We start from the raw sequence: 21,740 nt of genomic DNA, 5'->3' as shown, positions 1-21,740 counted from the left end.
GGCGCGCGCAGTGGCGCTTGTTGATCAACCATAAATACTTCAGCATAGTAGTGTTTGCACACACGAACCAATGCCTCAGCTTAGACTGAACCATATCCTTCAAGATTTTACATCGACTTTACCCTGTTAAAGAAGTGTTGGAAAGATTTAAGCTTAAGATAAACTCTACCTGTGTTTTTTTGCAATTCAGATAGATAAACAATATTTCATTTGTTTTGTTTTAATATCAACTATATAATTCAGCTGCTGATCATTCTTGGTAAATTACGCGTCCACAAATCTAAATGGTCTGGCTGCAAACTTGCTTTCATCGGTTTATGGTTGAATTTGAACAGCAACTTATTGCACTTTAATCGAAAATGTGAAGAACAAAAAAAACTACATATACTTTCATATTTTAAAGGAGGTAACCTACATTTTATTTGAACTCTGAAAGGACTCACAAATGATGAACTTTGGACTCATCTGGCTTGTACAAAGTTGCTTTTCACTGTTTTACTGTTTTAGTATGACAATTGTTATTGTAACTTTTTGTTGTAAATAAAGAAACTTTGGGGGAAAAAAGTTAGACTAAATAAATAAGATGGCAGATTAAAGATAGTGATGATAACTGATGATAGTAATAATGCTTTTAATAATAATAATTATAGGCCTAGTTATGACAACAATAATAATAACAATAATAATAATAATAAGAGGAATATTTACCCCTAAAAGGCCTCATATTCAATCCATAAACTGTGTATTTAATAAATAAAATACTAATCAATCAGATTCAATGCAATGTACATCTGTAAGCCTACAATGTCAGTTATACTGATAACTGATACTCAGTTATACTCTACAAATGCAGATTTAGGTCAATTGAATTTACATTGGTTTATAGTCTGACTGCAATAAGTTAGTATCTGTTTCTGACATCATTTTGCTTACTTAAAAATGTTGGCTGCTTTCAGTCATGCTATGACTGTTCCTTTATTTATTTATAGATTGATCATTTCTCTTTTGATTGTGTCTAGTCTAAGGTTGTAACTCTTTTCTTTTTTTCTTTTTCTTATTTAGTTTGTTGTTTGTTTTGTCATTGATGTGTTATATAGCCTATTGTTGTGTCTTGTAATGTTCTGTTTTCCATTTGTTTTGTGAGTGTTTGTTTGGGACCCCCTTGAAAACAAGATGATACATCTCAAGGGGTTTGTCCTGATATAATAAATTAACCCTAACCCTCTGACATAAGGATCTACCACTTTGGTCCAGACTTGAAATAGCTCAACACCCACTGGATGGATTTCCATGAAATTTTGCAAAGATGTCTGTGGTCCTCAGAGGATGAATCATACTGACGTTGGTGTTCCCCTGACTTTACCTCTAGTGCCACCAGGAGGTTGATGTTGCATTCAGAGTGAAATATTGTGACAAGAATGCCAAGCAATTCTCCAACAATATGCAAGGCCTTTAGGAGATAAATAATCATGCCTTTGGTGATCCCCTCACTTTTTATGTAGAGCCACCAGCAGATCAAAGTTTTCACTTAATCAGTGAAATATCTCAAAATCTACTTTATGCATTGGCACATTTTTTTTACAGACATCCATGGTTCTCAAACAATGCATTCAATTAACTTTGGTGATCCCCTGACTTTTTATCCTAGCACACACTATGAGGTTGACATATCTGTCTTTTATTGAAATATCTCATCAGCTATTGGCTGGATTGTATGTGAGCATGTTAGCATCCTGATGTTAGCATTCAGCACAAAGCACCACTGTACCAAAGTAGCTACAGCCTAGCTGTCTTGTTACTATACTGTTTGTGCAAATTTGTATAGCCCAATGAATGACAGAAATTTAAATTTAATTTAAATTTAAAAAGCATACTTAAACTAATAGGCCTTTTCAACAAAAGTGGCCCATGTCTATAAACAAATCCATGACACAGTAAACCATCATTACGCCTACATGTATCTGCCTTCACCGTTTTGTAGAACACCTAAGACTGCAACACTGTTAAAATTGGACATTTAAGTTGAGAGTCCATTTATTTTTGTTTCTGGTTTCAACTGAAGATAAATGTTTGTACAGGAGAAACCATACTAAAAAATATTTAGGCACAACACTACTGAATAATTAAAACCTTACTTTTTCTTAGTTAATGTACTAGTGTTTTTCTTTCACTAATTTTAATCATTTGGAGGTTTTGCAGTTGTTTTCTCTCTCACTTTAAGAGGCCACAGGCCTAATTTAGCACACACAATGTAAAATACTACTGTGGCTTTTTACTAGCTACAACAACTTCTACTACCACTACTACTACTAATGATGATGATGATAATGATAAAAAACTAATAACCAACTAATGTTGCAAAGTATTCACTGGGTAAAAACAGCGATGACTCAGCAGAAAAAAACATTGCACAATTGCTTGAAACAGCACAAGGCCAGAATAATACAAAGACAGATAACAAAACAATATAGACTAAAAGCTTAAAAGTTTAAAACAATAAGTTATTGAAATAAAAAGTATAATAAGAATGGCTCACAAACATCTTTAGCATACAAACACATGTGGTTGCTATGTTTTTATACGCTTAACCTGCCTACATATGTTTTTTTGGCTGTACAACTCTCAGTGCAATTGAAACAAAATATGTTTTGAGATCGTTTTATACATGCTGTTTTATTAGATTACTTGGACTACTTCCCTGCATGCAGTTATTGCTTAAAAGCATATATCATTTTAGATGTTAAATGAAGTACATGCTCATCCTCCTCTGGCAGCTCGCTGTCTCATTTTGGCATCCATCTGTCCATTCTACGTTATTGAACGACAGAGCTGGAAGAGCTCCAGTTGTTTCCAGCAAACACACTGCCACTGCTTTCCTGGTATAACAGTCACCTCTTTTCCCAACAAAGGAGGGTGGTGGCAAATAACAGTATGTGTGTGTGTTTGTGTGTGTGTGTGTGTGATTGTGCGTGTGTGTGTTTGTGTTGAAATTCAAGGTAGCATTCATGAAAGATACCGGTAAGGCTGTCCTTTGTCTTCGCTGTCTGATATTGTTGTATTGTCCTGCCTCAGCAAGGTGGTGGTTGACGATACAGGATGTAAAAGCAGGATAAATGCATCCTGGCACATTTTATTTACACATTTGTCATGCATGGTAGCTCATCACTGCAGATAGCTTCAGCAGCTTCACTGTCAAGGTTGGTTCAACACAACAACAGTAGATACCTGTGTTGTAACAATTCCTAACACAATGGTAATGGTGGCGAATTATGACAATATTTGAATCTTTTCAACATAAAGTATATCTTATGTCTAACTAACTGCAGTTCCACAGCTTTTGTTTCCATGTTGGCAGGTGCTGCTCTTTATGTTTGAATTTAGCGCACCCTACTGGACTCATTCTGCAAACACACGGTTTGAAATGAGCTGGATTTTGGGGTCATGGCTATTTAAGCAAAGTAATCGAAGAATATGCATGGCAAGCTGCCGTTCCGTCAGCTGAGCAACAGCACATAAAGCACAGCCATTGCACACAGGAGGATTTGTCTTCATTGAGTGATTTCGATCATGATTAGAGAAAGCACTGTGAAATATTTCCACTTCCTGTTGGTATCTTTACTGCCAGCTATGTTACAGCCTGATGGTCTGCAGTCTGTTCCCGACAGAACTGCAGGAATAATATGACTATTTTCTGACGTTTTTGACTATAGCTGCTGTGCATTGTGATTCTTAAGCAAAGTACACACACTCTTAATTCAGAGTTCATGCCAAAAGACATATCGATGACCGAAGAGCAAAGCCTATCTGAAAAATGCACTTTTTTGAGAAAACTTGTTTAAAAAAACTTTATTACTATTACGATATTGTTAACACATAATATAGTAATATAGTCCAAAAACAGTGTATTGTGTATTGGGTAACCTTAACAAATAGCATTCTGCAAGAAAACAACAAGTTTTTTTTAGTTTTCTCAAAAAAAGTGCATTTTTCAGATAGGAGGTTTTGTTCTTCGGCCATCGATATCAAAGACACCTCCTTTCCCATATAATGAATGAATGAATGAAAGAATGAAAGAATGAATGTGAATGAGCTTTGTAGAGGAAGCAAAAATGTATTTGTTACAAAACTCACACTGGTCAGTTTCAAATATGGAAAAGTGACCAATCTGTTTTTGTTGGGCTCTTTTGGACCAACTGAAATTTTAAAAATGTCTTTTGATATGAGACCATTTTCATAGATTTAATGTCAGGAAGTTTCCACTTTTGCCGAATGGAAGAATCAGATAAAGAAAGAGGAAAAAAAGAGATCAGTTGCTAAGACAACTTCAGCCACTGACCCCCAAAAGATATTGTATAACTGTCACATCCATAACATTGTTAGTATTTGTAATGTATGTATGTTCACCAAAATTGAACATATTACACAACTCCTCTCCAACAGTCTGCAGTTTGTGACTATCTTGCTCTACCCTGATGAAGGTAAGATAGCCAAAAACCTTTGGAGTGAGAAGTGTGGTATGGAAAAGAATTAAAAGAGTTGCACAATCCAGCCAGAAAACAATGCACAGTGCACACGTTTCATAAAACACTACATTAAGTAGTCTGTGGAGCACAAATCAGTATATGTTGAAAGTGTGGTGCTGTATAAAGTGGAATGTCGGCCTATTCTCTAATACGACTTATGTAAATCTCTGACAAAACCAAATTGCATAACTTTTCCCCCAAAAGCTTCTTTGTCTCCAGTTCATTATTTTCTCAGTAAAGGCCATGTCTGCCTCAGGCCAGCTGTAATTTGATTAATCCACAGAAAGGGTAGCCAGACGGTAAGAGCCTGCTCTGCTTCTTTTCCATTTTGGTCACAATTGCAGATCTCATTTGGATTTTATTTCACAGCATTCATGTAATGTAATTTTACTTAAAATATTTATTTTATTTGTTGCAGTGACTATAAATACATTGATGTGTTGGCATCATTTTAATATTGATGTGATCAAATATTTTCAGCATTTCTATTACTGGAACAGATTATTATGTATTGAAAACTGTTTGATGTGTTGTATTTTCAGCAGTGCTGTGGATTCTGCAGAGAGACGGATTGAACAGCTTTTGAAGAGATGGAGACTTTAGTTTTTTTGTTTTCATTTTCTGCCCTTGGCATTCTTTATGCCATGAACACCATCCCTGAATTTCAAGAGTAAGTCATAACATTAATTTATTTCTAATTGCTTGTGTCTAGAGCCTGTGTATATTCATGAAGTTTAAAATTTTAAATGTTTTTTGTGTGGGGAGCTGTAAATGATTGCTATAAAATATTTATCATTAAATAATCAGAACAAGTACAATAGTTATAGAACTATACTGACTGGTTTTATTAATATGCATTTGAATCTATTACAATTATTATAGAATTACAAGAATATAAATGTATAATTGTGCAGGTGATGCTTACTGTATAATGCTTACAGTATATTTTACCACCACTAGAGGACTCTGTCAGCTCAAAACTCAAAGCATATTTCTCTGCGAAACCACCTAAGAAATCATTGACCATGTTGCGCACTACTAATCCCAGGAGTTCAGATTTTGAGTGTATTTTGCAACTGAAATGATGAAACCTGAGATTTTGTTAAGGGGCAGGAGAATAAATAGGGAGCACAAAGAAGAAAGTAATGAATTTTTTCAGATAACCTGATATGAAGTAGGAGATAATTATTATGCTAAGTAGTAAAGAATTGTTTTCTTATTCAAGGTAATCAATTTTGCCTTTAAACACACCATAGTAACATCTCCAGTCCATCATTGTATACTGCACCAATTGGCTCAATAGACAAAGCCAGAGGTAAAACACATGTTGCACTACTCCCTCACACTTTAACTGCAAGATATTCTTCATATTCCGGCAGACTTTTTATACTCCACGTGTGTGGATATCTCTGCTGGCTCTTTTTTTTTTTTTGAGTGTGTGGACATTGACAATCAATACAGACTGCACAGAAGAGTTTGATAAATTGCTCTTGATATACAATATGCCTTGTGCTCTTCCACTCTGCAAACAAACAGTATTGTGTGCATAAATCTTCCTGTACTGTTGAATTGGAGAGGCAGCAAGGGAGCTTCCCTTTGCTCTGGCAGCATTTGTTTTCCTTCTGTGAGCACGCATCGCGAGTTTCAGAGGATGTGATGTTGTTTACTGGGAGATACCTTGAGCACATTAATCTTTTCCATTGCAAGGCAGTGGTACCTTTGACCAGTAAACATGGATGGCAGTGCTGAACTAACATGGCCTCAGCTTGCTGCTTCCTACACCTCTGCCAGTGATTGATTAAGCCTTTCTAAAGCTTTGCTTTTAAAACCACTGGTAGGCACATCACCATGCAGCAGTATGAGATGTGAAATATTTCAGTATAACAAAGGAGAGTTGTCTTATATAAATAAATATAAAATAATATGCAATACTGTCATTTGGATACCCTGATTAGACTATCAAGTAAAGAAGGTTTTATAAATATTGGATATTACAAAACAAGCAGTCCAATACATTTGATACATTGAACAAAAGACATTATCTTGAAAAGTATGTTTTGTACTGTAAATGGTTTATCAGAACAATGTCAGCAACACAGAATCAGAATGATTTTGCCAAATGTCAGGACTGATGCTTAAAACTGAACAATATATATTTTTAAAAGCTGGGAAATTCAATATGAGGTTACAACTTTATGAGGTACTTTTGTTTTTCTTTTAAAAGCAACCCGAGGTGGGAGGCGATCAGGAGGGTAAATTCAATGTGACACCGCCATCTCACCAGGAATCTCCAGCCACACAAATTACCACACCAGCAGTGTCTTCGCTCTCTGTGGACGCAGTGCATCTATCACACAGATTTTCCCTCACACTTCAGTATTATTTCTCCCAGTGCTAACTCTTGGTATTGCGTGATTATCATTCTCTCTGACTCCCCATTCATCATCATTTACTAATTTAGCACTGCAGAGAAGACTGGCACAACTTCCGTGGGAGAAAATAATTAGTCAAGAGAATGAAGCAGAAAATGAGAGGGAGATTGGTGTCTAAGAGTGCAGCACATCAGCAGTTCGGTTGTGTTGAAAACATGAACAATGTGTTATTATTTTTCATGGATAACAGTGAAATTTTCTCGGTTTCCACAGGCCTTATGTGATCCTGGAGATTGGCGTTGCTGTTTTGGTGGTTGTGTTTCTGTTCTACTTCCTCATCACTCGTGGCAACCCACCCAAAGACGTCTTATTCTTTGGTAATTACCACAACTATGTGCATTTCCCAACTTCCTTGCAATATATTTCCAAATAACTTCAAAGGTTAATGACTACTCTGCATTGTGTAGGAGCCAATTCTAACTCCCACAAAAGGATTTCCAAAGCTTTCACTCGCTACTCACTGTGCTTGAGTGAAAACATGAATTGTTTTCGTTGTGATTTCACCTGATATGTTGAAAGCTGCTTAGACTGGTCAGGATCATGAAGCTTAGTCAGACTTTTCTAAGGCATGACTGACCCAGACCCTCTGCAGGCTGAGTTGGTCTTCACGGCACTTGCACTTACTTAACCTTTTTGCTATTCTTTTGAGACTGAGTCCTTGACTGACCTTGAAGCAAAAGGCACAACTATTAGAAAATGGGCATACAGACTTCACACTCACTGCTCCTGTATAAAACCATTCTGACACCACAGCTGACTTGACCTGAATACCATCAAGACTTTTATTTCAGTTTGGTCATGTGGCAGATTGCCTCCTCTTTATTTTTAGCAGCTTGTGAACCTTTCATACACTCTTAATTAAGCTGTTCCACTGTGATTTGTGTCATATTGTGCCTTGCTATGTGTATAGCTATCGGTCAAACTATGTTCTCCATTTCTAGCCAAGGGTTTCCCCTCAAACACACCCCTGCAGCTGATGCCAGGGGCTATGCTAGTGGGACCGAAACGAGGGTATATCAGTAGTAGGCGCCCAAGGCAATGCTGGTGTTGTGCATGAGAACCACAACAATGGGGGCAAAGCTGTGGCAGGCTCTTCTCAATGATGGAGAGCCATAATCCCCCTGCTATCTTACCTGTTAGATGTCAGCGATAAACCTGGATGCCCCAAGGATTACACAGACACCGGTACACAAGAGAGACAAAGTTTGTGTACCATGAGTGCTGCTGTCTACGTATGTGTGTGCAGGATGTGCATGTGTGTGCAAAGAGTGTGTGAAGGACAGATAGGGAGGATGTGTTAGAGCGATTTAAGCCGTGGTATCTGCAGAGAGACGCCTGTGTCACAACACACAGTGATTCCCTTTACAATGACATTCTGCAATGTCCAGGCAGCAAATCATTGTAAAGCCTTTTACAGCTGTTTTCTGTGAACTGATTCCAACTGTAAATCATGGATGTGAGCTTTATCCAACTTCCTAACATTTATGTGTGGATGCTTCTTTTTATGAATGCTCTGTTTCTCTTCATCTCAGTGAAGGTCTTCATCTCATTAAGGTCTGTCACAACTCCCCAACCGGTGTGTGTAACCATGCTTGAGGGGTTCATTCCCTCATGCTGTTTACCCCGCATGCTGAGTCTGCCATTGTGAATGTGCGCAGTGCAGTTGTTACCAGAATTAATCAGTCTAGACAACATTTTTCCAGTTATCAACAGTCCAGTGCACAAGAACCTTTAACAGTTTAACATGGACAGGAAAGGTACCCTGTGTGTGCCCAAGCGGATTGTTCTGTTCTACAGTTATATAGTAATATAGTAATATTAACTTCAGTGTTGTACTGCAGACAATAATAATAATACTATATTTTATCCATAAAGTGCTTTTCAAGGTACTCAAAGATGCTTTACATAATTTAAAGAATCCCAAAGAACACACTAAGCAAAAAAGTAGCACACATCATTAATCACAGCAGTTCTAAAAAGGTGAGTTTTGATCAGTGTTTTGAACATACACAGATCGGTGCGTTCGTGGATGTGTTTGGGGAGAGAGTTCCAGAGGGAGGGGACAGCTATGGTATCACCCCAAATCCGGTGCTTGGTTCATAATGAGACAAGGAGACAAGAGGTTGGCGTAGTACAAGTATTTTATTATGGTTTTAGCCACCTGATATCTCTCAGTCTCCGGTCTGCTGTAGACATTGTATTGGTGAGGTGTCTTGAGTTGTGGTCCATTTAATGTTCTCCTATATTGCCTTCAAAAAGCAGATCAACAACTTTGGTGATGCTCAAACCTGACCTCCTGGCACACACAGTCACGACCTTTTCAGAGCCTGTTGGATTATACCTAAAATGCCCAATTTGTAGTCCAGTCTTTTGTATAAAAAGTCTGTAAATCTGGAAATGAACATGCACATACATGTAATTGGTTCGGGAGGGAATGCTTTTACCACAAGGGTGATATTTCTCTTATTTTTGTGCCTGAGTGTGGGAATAAAGTAACATTTTTGGCTCTTGAATTTCTTGCAAAAAGCCTACAAGGAGTGGAACAATTGATAAAAGAGTCTGACAGACATTTTAGTTTAGGGTATTAGTAAGGCCCACATGTCACTCATGTTTGTGTAGCTCCACACTTAAAATTCTGTCTTGTGGACATGGCCTTTCAGCTCTGCTGGGCTCTTAACCTGAGGATAAGAGAAGGCTGCTCACCATGGACTCAATATAAATATGCCTCCAGCCTATCTCAATGCTCAAGACTTAATTTGCTCCACATGCAGTCCCATAAATCAATGACAAGCCACTTGAAGAAAAATATTTTCAACTCAAAAATGGTGACTACATAAGGTGGAAGAGGCAGACAAACTGGGGGTGAGAGAGAAGTTCACAAGGTTTTGGCATGCTTTGCATAAACTGTGCTGTATGTGTAAGCATTTTTCAAAGTGAGGAAACAAAGTAGATTGAGTAATTACATTAAACTTTCAGTATTGCAGTGGTTTCTGAATGACGTTTGTTCAAAGCTGACAAAGCTGCTTAACATGTCATGAGTCTGTAGTTGATAATTCACTTTGGCAGTCTCCCCCAACACAGACAGACACACACTGACACACACACCGACACACACACACACACACACACACACACGACAAAATTACATTTAAAATGAACAAAACAATTGTCAAGTTCAGTGTCAAGTAGATGTTGTTACCCCACTGATCTTTCCTTTGCTTTGCAGTTTTTGCTGTATTTTCCTTTACTTGTGTCATTGACCTGGTGAGTGCCTTGGAGTACGATGGCATTATCTCTGGCTTTATGGAATTCTATCAGAAGACAGTAAGTTTCTCATTGTCACATCTAAAATTCTGATGATAATTCGCACTAAGACAAGAATGAGCCTGGGCTTAAAACACTTTTGAAAGATTATACAGGCTATGCAGAAAGCTCCATGTTAAGCCACTGTCATTAGTACACTGTATGCTGCACAGTATTTGCACATGTAATGTCTGTGTTTCAGGGTGAGCCTTACCTGGGGACAGCCTATGCCATCATGATGTGTTACTGGGATGGAATAGCACACTTTATCATGTACCTGGCGATGATCAGCAGGATAACAGACAGGTGGGTGTCAGATCAAGTCATGTCAAGCTCATTTATCTTATTCTCCATCACAAAATGCCTGCTACATAGAGAAACAAGCACAAAGAGCTCTGCAGTACCTCATACCAACAAGCAATCAACTAAGAATGTTGTGTGGGAAAACTGTGCAGGAGAACATTGCAGTACAGAGATTGAAGTACATACAGTACACGATGAACTTCAGACCCATTATTCTTTATGGATTTTAGTTTTTCTGAAAGAAACTATAAGACAGTGGAGCAAATGGTGCATTTCACCTCCGAGATTCATGGGGTGCATTAAAATCCACACAATGGACTGAAACAGTATTTTTCAAAAAAGAGTGGGTCCTCTAGAGTGAGTCTGTCATAAAGTGCAGTCATTGAGTTCAAGATTTCAGAGCTAGCCCTGCCGCAGGGCAGGTGCTATCATGGAAATGAGACCCTCTTTTAAACAGTGTCAACCTTTTACCACTGGAAGAAGTTTTGCTGGGCTTTGTATTACACAAAATATACAGTATATGATAGTTTTATAAGATACCACCTTAGAGCTGTGTGTTACCTTAATTACCTTAACTCATCAACATCTTGTAGTTTATCATATTACCTTTCATCTTGCCTGCTATCATCATCTTCAAACTTATATAATCCCTCTTGTTTTTTTGGATTTCTCTCCCAGGAAAGCTTACCGTACGCTGGGCTTGTTCTGGGCTGGCTCTTTGTGTGCCAACATGAGTGTGTTTATTGCCGGGATAGTGGCAGGTGAGCCTCATACTCTATTTCCCCTCTACCAGTCCCGCGATGACAAGCTTTAATCAAGTGAACATCTGCACTGCCGTGTACCATCAGTGTCACAGTTCAGCCTGCCAACACAACACACACTTGCCCCATGTCTCGCTTGCCGTCACAACCCACAGAACAAAGAAAACAGACCTAAAGCATCTGTTGTTGCCATTTCAAACTGCATACATAAGTGTCACAAGATCAAACTTGTCTACAGGCGACATGTTGTTCTCTCTGTTGTGTTATCATAGACATAGTGTATGCTTTTTGTTAAAGTGCCCCATAGAGGTTTTATTTGAAAGTTTAATTACTGATTTATGTTGCAATGTTTGTATGGGTGAGTGCAAAGTCAATATCTTTTTTTTTGGCAGGTAAATATGGGTCAGAGATCCGTCCAGCCTTCTGGCTCAACTTCCTCTTCCTTTTGATGCCTGTACTGGGAGCAGTCACACTGTTCACAAGGCCCAAGGACAGACCACTAATCGGTGGATACAATGTAAGTCTAATGCATGAATGGTTAGACCTTGACATGAATGCAGAGAGGTTTAGAGCAGCGTTTTCTGAATGTTTTTTAATCAAAATTCATCAAAATACAAATGTTATCCTTGACCCAGTTTGTGAAAGGTGATGCAGAGCAGCCAATTAAGTATATCATATATTTTTTATGAGTTGCTGTAATTTCCATTGGTGGGGTCAGCCTGATAGTGAGCATGTAGTGTGCTCACATAAGTCTGGAAGAAGATAACCAGGGTTGTGGAGCAACACATTTCAGTTATTATGCTCTACTTCTGAATACTTGTGATTTATCTTTCCTATCACATGATCCAGTAATTGGCCTGAGTCTTAAAGGGGAACCACATAAATTTTACACATCAAAGTCTGTTTACAGATTATGGAAGAGTACTACTGCATATGTGAAAATGTTGTATAAAACCTTTTGTGGCTCTAGAAGAAGCTGCATGAAATCTGATAAATTGCCTCAAGTTATGTAAGGATGTAGGCAAAGTTGGTTGGGGCTAAAGACTACAAGTTTGAAACTGAAAAAAATCTGGAGGTGTTAGAAAGAAGGGACATTACCAGACCTCTGTAGCTCACTCCTAACACCAGAATCTCTAGCCAAACTGTTTGTAGTTGAGTTGCAATGTGGGTAATGTAGGCTCCAGGTTTTCACAAGGAGGAAGAATATATGGGACTAAAAAGACAATATTTCTAGTTCTGCTGCATCAATTTGAATCCTTTAAAAAACAACTGCCCATTGTGAGTCTGACAATGTGACAGGAGTGCACTGCTAAATTGGTGGAGTACTCTTTTAAGGGTATAACAAACAGTATCTGACTGTCAAACACAAAATCATCTTGAATGGAGGACTGTTACATTCTTGGCCTTTGTAATCAAACAAACCCAAACTCAAGCTAGCTTGGTCTTGAATTTGTCTTGGACAGAAGAGATCTTGATGTACAGTATGTAGTATAAAACCCCAGAGAGAAAAGCTTAATGCTCCTCCACTGTGCAAAAACACAGGTCTCTTGAACATATGCTATGAAACCTCGACCTTGATTAACCACCTCTGTATGCTGGAATCTCTCCACAGGCTATGCATGTTCAGACCATGAAGCTGATCTGGCGCCCCATGGATCTGATCCTGGTGGTGCTCCTGTTAGCTGCCATGGCCTTCACCATCCTCAGAGGCTTGGTAAGTGAGGCAGACTGAACAATCACATTCATGTTATGGATATGGAGTTCAGGGCGAGGCTCTAATAGTAGTTTTAAAAGTCTTTTAGCCTGCAGAATAGATTGTCCGGGGAATGTCAAAGATTCATACGGGATTTATTATTTTTGCTTTTACAGGCAATTCATTGAACTAATTGAGACACATGGGAGCGTTATGTGTTTATGCTCTAATAAGGATCTTGCTTAAAAGCCTAGGGCAATGATGTATGGATTATTTATTTTAACATAACTATTGTGTTACATATTTCATATTCTAATTAGATTGCATAATATAATGAACATACTTCTGTGTTTACTGTAAGTGTTTGTGTGCACATTCATTTTTTATTAAGACTGTCAGACAGATGTTCACATTTATGGTAATTGTGGTGTCCTACTGTATTATAATATTATAATGTGTTTCTGTTATTTACCCTCTGTAGGTGGCTCTGGATTCTCCACTAGAAGCCTGTTCTGTCTACTTGAAGCATTATGAACCCTACCTGAAGGATCCCGTGGGCTACCCCAGAGTTATGGTGGGTCCTTTTGTCTCCGTCTGTCTTTACACTCCACCTCTGTATCTGCTGCAGCAGCACCTGAAAGCTCCTCTCCAGCCTGTTTTAAATAACCAACCACATAATGATGCTCTGCTTACATGGATATCACTCTGAGTGCGTTCTTATCACCTCCACTCTTTGCGCTCGCAGCTGATTAAAGAGACATTTATCATCATTACAGCAACAATAAGCGAGGGTTTAGGCGACAGCGCATCTTGTCTCTTTCATTTGTTTAAGATGGATAACAGATTATTACTGTGACTGACGGTGGGTGCACTCTCCTTTTTATTTTCCTCTTCTGACCCTCCACGTCTCTGAGTTTTGTTGTGTTTTGTTCGGCGCACACTGCTTTGTCAATAGGTTATCCAAAGACCTTGTAGGGGCTGCAGTCCAGGCACAATTGCAAGTCATTGATCAGACAGACGAACCGCATGCTGAGAACTTGATAAGCTAATCCCTCGCCCAAAGCCCCCCATCAGTATCTCGCTGGGTGGGAGGAGTGTGTGTGTGCAGCATGTGAAAGTATGTCTTGGTTAGCAGCCTTTGCAAATCTGTGTTTGTGTGTGTGGGTATGTATGTGTGCATGTGTGAAGAAATGGAATGAAGTTTGATTTGTTGCAGAGGGTTACACTGTTTTTTTCACTAACTGACCTCTTTATTCATTGATGATGATGAACGATATGTGACAGATTACTGTGGCAGCACTAAAAAGACATTTTAACAAAAGACTGAAGGGCATATATGATTGGCTTTCAGGCCTTGGGCTGAACTCATTAGAATTCATTTCAACCTCAGACTGAGAATGAAAAGAAACCATTCAGTGGTATAATTTGAGGGTTTTATAAAGTGGGAAACTGGCTTTCATGCGCCAAATATTTTAAGTTGAAGGTCAAGACAGTCTCTGTAATGACCCCTGTGTGGAAGAAGTAATTTGTGCTGAGGACGCAACTATGTGTTTGAGAGAGTGCAAGCTGGGAAGTACCAATGTGCTCAAGCACTGTACTTAAGAACAATTTTGAGATATTGAAACTTTATTCAAGTATTTCTATTTTTTGAGAGCTGAAGGGACTGTTTGCTGCTTTTTACTCTACTACATTTAGTCGGTGGCTGCAATTACTAGTTACAATATATTGCAGATTAAATTGTTACATTCAACATGATGAAAAAGTTAAAACTGATACACTGTTATATTTAAACTAACAGCATGATGAAGTAGCTGGGCTTAGCAAAATGTGGACCATCAACATTAAAATACTGTTTACTCTTGAAAACATTTTTGATTTATCACTCTAGAAGGACCAAAGCTGAGTACTGTCACTACTTTCATTGCTATACTTAAACTTTTACTTAAAATTTGAATGCAGTTTTACTTATAAATTTGTATTTTTCCACTGTAGTTTTACACGTTATTTTGAGGATGTACTATATGTATTTGTATTTTCGGCTTTAAGCAGCCTTCTTCTGTATTCAGGATGAGTAGGTGAAGTGCAGTATAGGCCAGAGGAGAATGAGGACATACTGCATTAATTGTCTGTGGGAGTGTTAGGGCCTGACAACAAAATAGACAAGTCAAGTCTTTCTACACTCACTATATCTAGGATCCATACTTATTAATATACATGTACAACTCACTGTGAAATGTAGAGCATACAGAATTAATGTAAGTTGTTACGTACCGATTCAAGTCATTCAAAATCAGGAAAATCTGGTTGGAGATTTTCAGTTTTGCAAGAAATAATCAGGAGACGAGGCAAGCATGTGCTGGGCAATAAATGTTGCATTTGTTTTTATAGATGCTGCACTTGTTCTTCTATGGACTACCCCTGATGGGTGCGTTTGTTTACGGTCTCCTCAAACCCGGGTGCACCTGGATGTCAGACTGGACCATGTTCTTAGCTGGAGCCATGATCCAGGTAACACCATGAAGACAAACAGTCAATAAGTGGAACCGTTTCTGAATACATAATTAAGGATCCAGGTGCTATGTACTGCAGTGGGTCCCTCTGACAGTTTGTTGCATTGCATGAAGTGATTGTGATAATTACTGGCTTCTGATTGATTCAGGATTTCATTATCTATTCGGCGCAAAGAGGTCTGACATATTACTGCAATTAAAGTCTTTGTAGTGAGCTCTCATCCTGTGAATAATTTCCTGTAGAAGCACTTTTTCTGTAATAAACAAGCTGCTGGTGCTTTTTCTTCATATTGTTCTGACAGAAAGATTGGAACCATGAGGAGAGGACACCCTTGATTAAAGCCTTGTATTAATGTCTACAAAAGGTTGCAGACTGCACTCACCCTGTCCTCTGAATAGCCAGCTTTCTAAGTCTGTGCATCTTCTCTCTCCAGTGCCAGTGGGCCCACATCGGGGGGTCCCTCCATCCCCGTACCACAGCTCCATATCGTATCCCAAATGAGGCTTTCTGGTGCGTGTTGACAGCTAACTTGCTCTACGCGGCCACTCCCATCCTGGTGGCCTTGCGGGTTCACAGTAACCCCTATTTCTTCCTGAAGATCGCCCCCTTTCCTGGGCAGACAGGTTTGCCAAACAGTGAGGAGAAAGATACCAAGTACAAAGAGAAATAGTCATTCTTAATTTTCCCTGACCTTTGAATTGAATTACTTATCAGATGATTCATGAAAAATGTGCCAAAATACAAATTATTTTACGCAAAACCTTTGGTTTTAGTCTTTATTTGTTTGTTTCCAAAGCTTAATTGCTTATGTTGTGCATAAACAGTGAACCAGCTGATATGTTAGTGAAGTTGGATGTATAGCAATGTTTGTCATATTTCATAGAACCTGTCCACTATTTCTTTCTGCTAATGATTGAGAAAAGATCATTGAGAGGAGATGAATGAGTATTAAAGCACATCAGAATATTAGACCCCTCCTTTACCTCTTGCATCAAGGAAACAGCATGCTGGTGGCTGAAACAGCAGGAGGTGTGATATATTGTGTTGTTGGGTAAGCAAGTTGCATGTTAAGATAATCATCATCAGGACAATTTGATGCTTGAACACCAGCAAGTCTTCCAAAAATGAGTTTACGATAAACACAAATCAACAGAAAAGCACACACAGCAGACGGCAAACACACAGTAAGAGTAATATAATAAAAAGCAGATTGGTAAGCATCATGTTTCAAGCCTGTAAATACAAGATTAGTAATAATGTTATTTCACAGGCACTTTTATGTTTGTTTTCTGCTCTGTGTGCACATCACATCCATATTTTCACTGCAGCTGTATTTCATGTTGACACCAGCTTGCACCATAATAGGTATAAAAATACCAATCTTAAAACAGGAACATTAAAATTTGTGGTTTTAGATTGTGCACACATGCATTGCCCCTACACACTCTGTTCCTATACTGTACATCCATCCTAATAACTAGGTTAATGCATATGTGACCTGGTGTTTGGAGCATTTATATTATATGCAATCAAGAAGGTAATGTAAATAAAAACCTCAAGATGTCACACAAATATACACTATGTTCCACTGCCATATACTGTTTGACAGAGCCAGAGGAGCTTTAACAACCTGAACAGTCTTGAGGGGACCCCTACAAGACAGGAGGATGGAGCATGAATGAATTTGAGAAAGTGAATGGCATAACAAGGTCTATATTTTTCAGAGTATGCAGTTGAGGCAGAGAGAAGTTTAGCAACACCAACAAACTGTGTAACTTTTAGCCTGCCTCCAGCTACAACTGTAGTTATGCTGTATTTGTTTTGTTAATTCAACAGTAAACATGTCAATATACAATCAATTAAAAAAAAACGGAACCCCACAATATCAACAATAAAGCCACATCCTGTACTTTAATGACATTGTTTGCCAAGCACATTTGCTGCTGCAGGTTTTATTGACTCCTGGCTGGATTGGCGGTGTAATATTAGTTAATAAACCAGTAAAACCATATTGACTTTCACAGTCTTTCAAAGTTATGCTGCATTTTCTATTCATTCATATTGTTTTTTTTACTGATTAGTTTTCATAGCGGGTCATTAAAGCTTTTTAAATCTGAGTAGAGGAAAGGATATGATGCATACTTTAGTAAAGGCCCTGCACACACAGGTGATTTCACTCGACTGGCTGATTTGATGTCCTGGCAGGACTGTGTGGGTATATACAAGAGAGAGCAGAAGTCTAATGAGCCAAAAGTGAAAACACCAAGGTGTGCAGGGCCTTAAAATGCACTACAATTTAACCCAAGGTGTATATATTGTCTATATAGACATCTTGTAGCGTGTTATATAACTGTAATGTTTGGAAATGTCCACATGTCAGCCCACACACATGTGGAATTGACATGGAGGTTTGAGTAGGAGGGATGGGGGCATTTGGTTAATCCACAATAGGAATGCTATTTCTTATTCAATGCCACTGAAGCCACCACAGATCATTACTCAGAGCTGAGTGGCAAGGATGTGCCAACATGTGCAACAGAAGGTAATGTATACTTCAACAGCAGCTCTTGTCACTCACTCCCTCTGGTGAACACACACCACTGCTGTCGGCTGCCAGCCTATCTCTGTTTTTTAAAAAGACAGCTTTCGTTCTCAGTGTAAGTAGGAAAACAAGGCATGCCTCTGCCATTCTGCATTCTGTCTGTTCCTGTGTGCCCAAATTGCGAGCATTTCATCCTTTCTCTTCACACAGTCCTTGATCCTCTTTGTTTCTTTTCTGCTGAGTGATGCTGCTGTATGCTTGCTGTGTGTGGGTGGCCCGGTAAATAGTCTGTCACAGCTCTCATCATTGTCTTTTAAAAAGACATCAAATGAATGACTTTGGATTTGTCTATGTCTTTGTTTGTGAAAACAAACACACTCACATGACCACCAGACACTGTGGAAGAGATTTCTCCCGCATTAAATTTGGAGAAAGACTGTCAAGACCATTGTCAATACAGCCAGCACTATGAGTTCTGAGTGTGAAAAGCAGTAGACTAAAAAACAGCAGATTATCACCGCACCATGTAATGTAATTGACAAACACTGAATCTATCTGCCAAACCTTTACAATAATATGAAGCTTTGGATGCAGATCAGACATTTCAATGAACACAGCGTTCTCCTGACAGAGATAAAAGGGGTTATTTTCGTGGATAGATAAAGCTTTTTAAAACAGCAGTGTAACCCTTCTCTCCATCTCGACCTCATCAATAACAGTAGCCCACTCATAAGTAATTATCCCCCATACTTTGCTAAGCAATAGGCCAACAGAGAGAGAGAGGCAGACTCATTTAATTCACCCTTCATCAGCAGCTTTTTCATACTGACGTGTGGCATCCCTCCTGCTTGCACATGCTAGCAGTGCATTCTGCATGTGTGACAGAGGCTTTAAATCAAAATTGGCCGGTCTAAACAGCTCTGTAATCCTGTGATGGGAGTCACAAGGGATCTCTGCTGCAGATGTCTGCCCGCCTGTGCAGTCGACCCTGGAGAGAGCTGTGGAGCTGTAGCTCTGAAAAATACAACTTAACAGTTCACACTGCAGTGATGGAAGGATTACCGCCGGTGAGGCAGCACTTTATAATAAGAACATTAATGTTTTAAAGAATACCCAACATTCAAAGTATTAATGCAAGACATATCATGAACTCATGAGGGCCCGCATTAATAAATAAGTGCCCATTTGGTTATGTATTAACTTTTTATTTAGTATATAAAACATAATGATTATTAACATAAAGTCATACAATTATTAACATATGGGATCAAATGAGCCACTTGTAAATGGGCAAAAATCCTATTGGTCAGCACTAGTTTGGCTTTCTGGAACACAGATTCCTCTTTTACTGAACAAACCAGGTGGATGGCTGCATCAGGTAGGTGTATGCACCAATAAACTCTCTGCAGTCAGTATGTTTACGTGTTGTACATGCATATTGAAATGTTATTCTATCTCATAGTCTAGTGGTAGGAACTACATTTGCATACATCAGTAGGAAACACTGAACATGTTTACTGTAACACTGAACCACTTGAAGCTGCATTCATTGATTTACCACTTCTGCCCCCTGTGCATCTCCAGAGAAAAACTGAACCCTAATTTGTCTTTATTGCACACTTTTATGCACTAGTGCACAAACAGTAAATAGTTGATTCCTACCACTAGCTGTTCTTTCTTTTTGATTTTACTCTGACATACTGGGTTTTCAAATCCTCAAAATCCAGCCTGCTGAACGGATGCTGATAGACATTTCATGCCCTTAGTTATGGTTGTTCTCAGTTCATTTTTTAAAATACATTTTGCCAGAGAAAACTGCCTCCCTCCCAGGTAACAGGTAATCTTAGAAAAATCCTCAGTGCTACAGCAATATTGGAAGAAAGTTGCCTGCAGTCCATTTCTCAAGTTGATTTGTAGGATGATGATCTCTCTCTGCTTTGTTCTAAAGTCCCTAAACTGGAGCAAATCTTTTTGCAAAGGCCTTGTCTCAATCCTGTAGACACAGCACTGAGAATATTTCTGCTTATTTTAAAGGTAACCAATGCATCATTAGAGCTCAACTTAATTAACACACCAAATTGACTGTTAATGTGTTTGGAAGCATCCAGCTGTTGGTTCAAGCCCAGAAGCAAGCTGTCAATGTTAATGTTGTTGACCCTGAATATCAGGCTTCCACAAAGCATCACTTCATTGTCTATGGACTTAACAGATTTTTTCCTCTTTTTCTGCATCTCATGCTGAAAGGTCTGCGGTGCCCCGGGGAGAGCCTGGGCAGATGTCTCAAATTCTGAGAAATACTTTTGCAGTGCTGCCACGCAGGACTGCAGTAACTTAAGCTGATGCACAGCGGCTGACAGGTTTAGATCTTGTTGTATGAGACACTGCTAGTCAACTTGAATCTCAGCAGCACTGTAGGCATTAATGTAGCCATCAGTGCAGTTTCAGTGTTTTTTAAATTTGACACAAAGTGCAGCTGCCTCCTGCTGAGAGTCCTGTCTCTGCTCTTGTCAGCTGCTATCATCTCGACGGCCTCTCTTATCTTACCATCATTCTCATAGAAGGCTCTTGTAGAGTGCACCACACATCCATATGGTGCTTAAGACAGACTTCAATGTTAGACACGTCAAGTGATGCTGTTCGTAAACACCTTATTCCAAATCATAGGGCTACTGAAACTCAAAAACAGACTTGCCTGCCTGCTGGTTTTTGCAATATTTCCACCCACAAAATTCAGTGAATGTGCTGCACAATCAATGTCAAGAATGAGAGAAACCTTCACTGTCCTGGGAGCTTGCAGACCATTGTAACTCCTGACATATTGGAAACATAATCGTATGACTTTCCACAGCAACTGGAGAGGTCTCGTCTTAGATCTGTAATCAATTTTCAGTACACACTCACCAATGCTGGACGCATGTCTATATGTTCAAAACAAAACATGGATCCACTGAATATCCTCCCCATTCATTCATTCATTCATTCTCCTTGTAATCGAATTTAGTCTCCTCTCTGGTATTGTTGTTGTGGTATTGTTGTAAACCACCTGGCCAGGCTAATTAATGTAATTATACATGTTAAGTTAAAGATATGAGTGTAAAGTCTTTATTCAATGAGTGTAAAGTCAATAAATTGTCATGACTTCATTATATGCCATTATGAATTCATGTTGTGTCATGTATCTGGTGGTATTATTCATGAAAATGAATTACTGTACACTTAGTTTTACCATATATTTGAGCTGTGTTCTTTATGACCTTGCTCTTCTTCAGTCAGTAGTTTGGATGAATTGGATTTGTCTTGAATAAAACGATGAGTCTCAATCTACAGTCACAGTCTCAACACTCCAGCTTCCATTATTTCAATTGGCCTTTAATAGCAACAATGTTTTTGCCTGGTAGTTAACAAGAGTTCCCTGCGTCAACTGAAACAAACATTCAAACCAATAAGCAACACTCTAATGGGCTTCATCAATGCACAGAAACATTCGCAGACATTAAATCAGTGGGAAATCATTGCTGTGATTAACTTGGCCATGCAGTCTGCACAATCAAATGTGTGCTGCGTCATCGGAGGACTGCGGGTCCCACAGACGCTGGTGGTTCTCCTGCAGTGCGAGAGATCAGTGATGGGACTGGGAAAAGAGAGCAAGAGGGGGGGGGGGGGTTGGAGAGA

At 38.9% G+C, this 21,740-nt stretch overlaps 1 protein-coding gene across 2 annotated transcripts; it reads left to right on the top strand.

Annotated features, from left to right (window-relative positions):
- Positions 1 to 3,926: 3,926 nt before the first annotated feature.
- tm6sf2b (transmembrane 6 superfamily member 2b) lies at positions 3,927 to 17,071 on the top strand. 2 transcript variants are annotated; one of them, XM_044361486.1, is made up of 11 exons: positions 3,927 to 4,822; positions 5,066 to 5,193; positions 7,169 to 7,272; positions 10,182 to 10,279; positions 10,461 to 10,564; positions 11,240 to 11,322; positions 11,715 to 11,839; positions 12,935 to 13,036; positions 13,497 to 13,589; positions 15,404 to 15,523; positions 15,960 to 17,070. In XM_044361486.1, the coding sequence occupies exons 2-11, from the start codon at positions 5,114 to 5,116 to the stop codon at positions 16,194 to 16,196; spliced, it is 1,146 nt and encodes a 381-aa protein (XP_044217421.1). In that variant the 5' UTR covers positions 3,927 to 4,822; positions 5,066 to 5,113; the 3' UTR covers positions 16,197 to 17,070. The 2 variants fall into 2 exon arrangements, with proteins under 2 accessions (XP_044217421.1, XP_044217422.1); XM_044361487.1 differs by lacking the exon at positions 3,927 to 4,822 and adding an exon at positions 4,834 to 4,899 and having other exon boundaries at positions 15,960 to 17,071.
- The last annotated feature ends 4,669 nt before the right edge of the window (positions 17,072 to 21,740 follow it).

The sequence above is a fragment of the Thunnus albacares genome, chromosome 9, assembly GCF_914725855.1.
Source record: "Thunnus albacares chromosome 9, fThuAlb1.1, whole genome shotgun sequence".
In the NCBI taxonomy this organism is placed as follows: domain Eukaryota; kingdom Metazoa; phylum Chordata; class Actinopteri; order Scombriformes; family Scombridae; genus Thunnus; species Thunnus albacares.
Note: the sequence above shows the minus strand (reverse complement) of the source record. Positions and strands in the feature narration are given on the sequence as shown.

Excerpts from the sequence above, each read along its gene's own strand:
- tm6sf2b (XM_044361487.1), top strand. The coding sequence starts at position 5,114 with ATGGAGACTTTAGTTTTTTTGTTTTCATTTTCTGCCCTTGGCATTCTT. Across the intron at positions 5,194-7,168 it reads ACCATCCCTGAATTTCAAGA|GCCTTATGTGATCCTGGAGA; the intron begins GTAAGTCATAAC and ends CGGTTTCCACAG. Across the intron at positions 10,280-10,460 it reads TGGAATTCTATCAGAAGACA|GGTGAGCCTTACCTGGGGAC; the intron begins GTAAGTTTCTCA and ends TCTGTGTTTCAG.